Source organism: Colobus angolensis, unplaced genomic scaffold (genome assembly GCF_000951035.1).
Source record: "Colobus angolensis palliatus isolate OR3802 unplaced genomic scaffold, Cang.pa_1.0 Scaffold115, whole genome shotgun sequence".
NCBI classification, from domain to species: domain Eukaryota; kingdom Metazoa; phylum Chordata; class Mammalia; order Primates; family Cercopithecidae; genus Colobus; species Colobus angolensis.
Window position 1 is genome coordinate 1,575,670 of NW_012112586.1, and position 1,248 is coordinate 1,576,917.

Consider the following 1,248-nt stretch of genomic DNA (forward strand, 5'->3'; position numbering starts at 1 on the left):
GATCCACCCGCCTCGCACTCCCCAAGTGCTGGGATTACAGGTGTGAGCCGCCGCGCCCGGCCAAACAGGCAAATTGTATGGGATGTGAATTTTACTACAACGGAAACGACGCATGGATGTCAGAGCATGTGAAGTGGCAAGGACGATGCTGAGGCCGGGAGGGGTCCGGGTGGCGGGGACAGCACTACTGCAGGGTGTGGTGGGCGGTGTCGGGGGAGCTGGGGCTGGGTATAAGTGAGGTGACCGCCTCGGCCTCTGAGGCACGCGTGCTGTCTCCCCGGGGCACCAGCTCCCAGGACGGGGGCTCTGCCTCACTTCCTAATGTGAACCCAGCAGAGGGGTCCCTGGGGCCTGACTCGGCTACTCTTGGGTTTCCCGGGCAATCTGCATACCTCTGGGTGCCTCAGTTTTCTCATCTGTAAAGTGGGGACAGTAGTCCTACCTTATATGGCCACCAAAATCAGATGATTTAAGACATGAAATGTGATTTGCACAGGCCTGGGATACCATCAACCCCGCCTATCGTAACTCCATCAGTGTCGGGGGCACAGAGGTGGAATTCTGACCCGGGGCTCTGGGGACATCAGGGACGGGCTCTGTGGACAGGCCGGAGTGTCCCAGCTGGCACAGCACCATACGTGGAGGGAACAGCGGGGAGAGCAAACCCTCCTGGGGGCCTGCTCGGGGTGTCTGGGATCTCTGACCCCTCTTCCAGGGCCCTGTGTCTGGCTTCGGGGAGACACTCACCGTACAGCTGCCAGACGCGCACCCTGTCCTCATAGGGGAGCCCGTAGCGCAGCGGGTCACCAACCGGGCCCTGGTAGTACGGCCGCATGATGGAGTGTGTGGCAGCCACATGGCTCAGGCCGATGGCATGGCCAAACTCGTGGACAGCCACCGCAAACAGGTCCATCCCGTGGGCATCTGGGGACACAGAGAGCCATGTAAACCCAGGGCAGGAAGGGCCCTGTCCCTGTGGGGAGGGACCAGCAGGCCCCCGCCATGCTATGGGTCAGGGTGGGCCCGGGCTGGGGTGCCCATGGGGATACCCCGGTGCCTGCTCCGCCACATGGATTCTGCAGGGTTACTGGGAATTAACGCAAGTCCCCTGGGGCACTGTGGGGCCTGCTGGGCTTCTCAGGCCTGGGGTCTTTGTACCATTCATGGAGGGGCTGATAACCTTTTCTGCACAAGGCCACACAGATAACACCTTGTGCCTGGGCCCTGGGTTCCATGGAGCCCGGTGTC

At 61.9% G+C, this 1,248-nt stretch overlaps 1 protein-coding gene across 1 annotated transcript in view; it reads right to left on the reverse strand.

The window, feature by feature from the left end:
* The window catches only part of MMP17 (matrix metallopeptidase 17 (membrane-inserted)), a 24,714-nt gene that overhangs the window by 15,790 nt on the left and 7,676 nt on the right, over nucleotides 1-1,248 (reverse strand). The window contains exon 4 of the mRNA XM_011961392.1: nucleotides 748-973. Within this exon, the coding sequence (XP_011816782.1) occupies nucleotides 748-973 (226 nt within the window). The remainder of the gene's footprint in view (nucleotides 1-747; nucleotides 974-1,248) is intronic.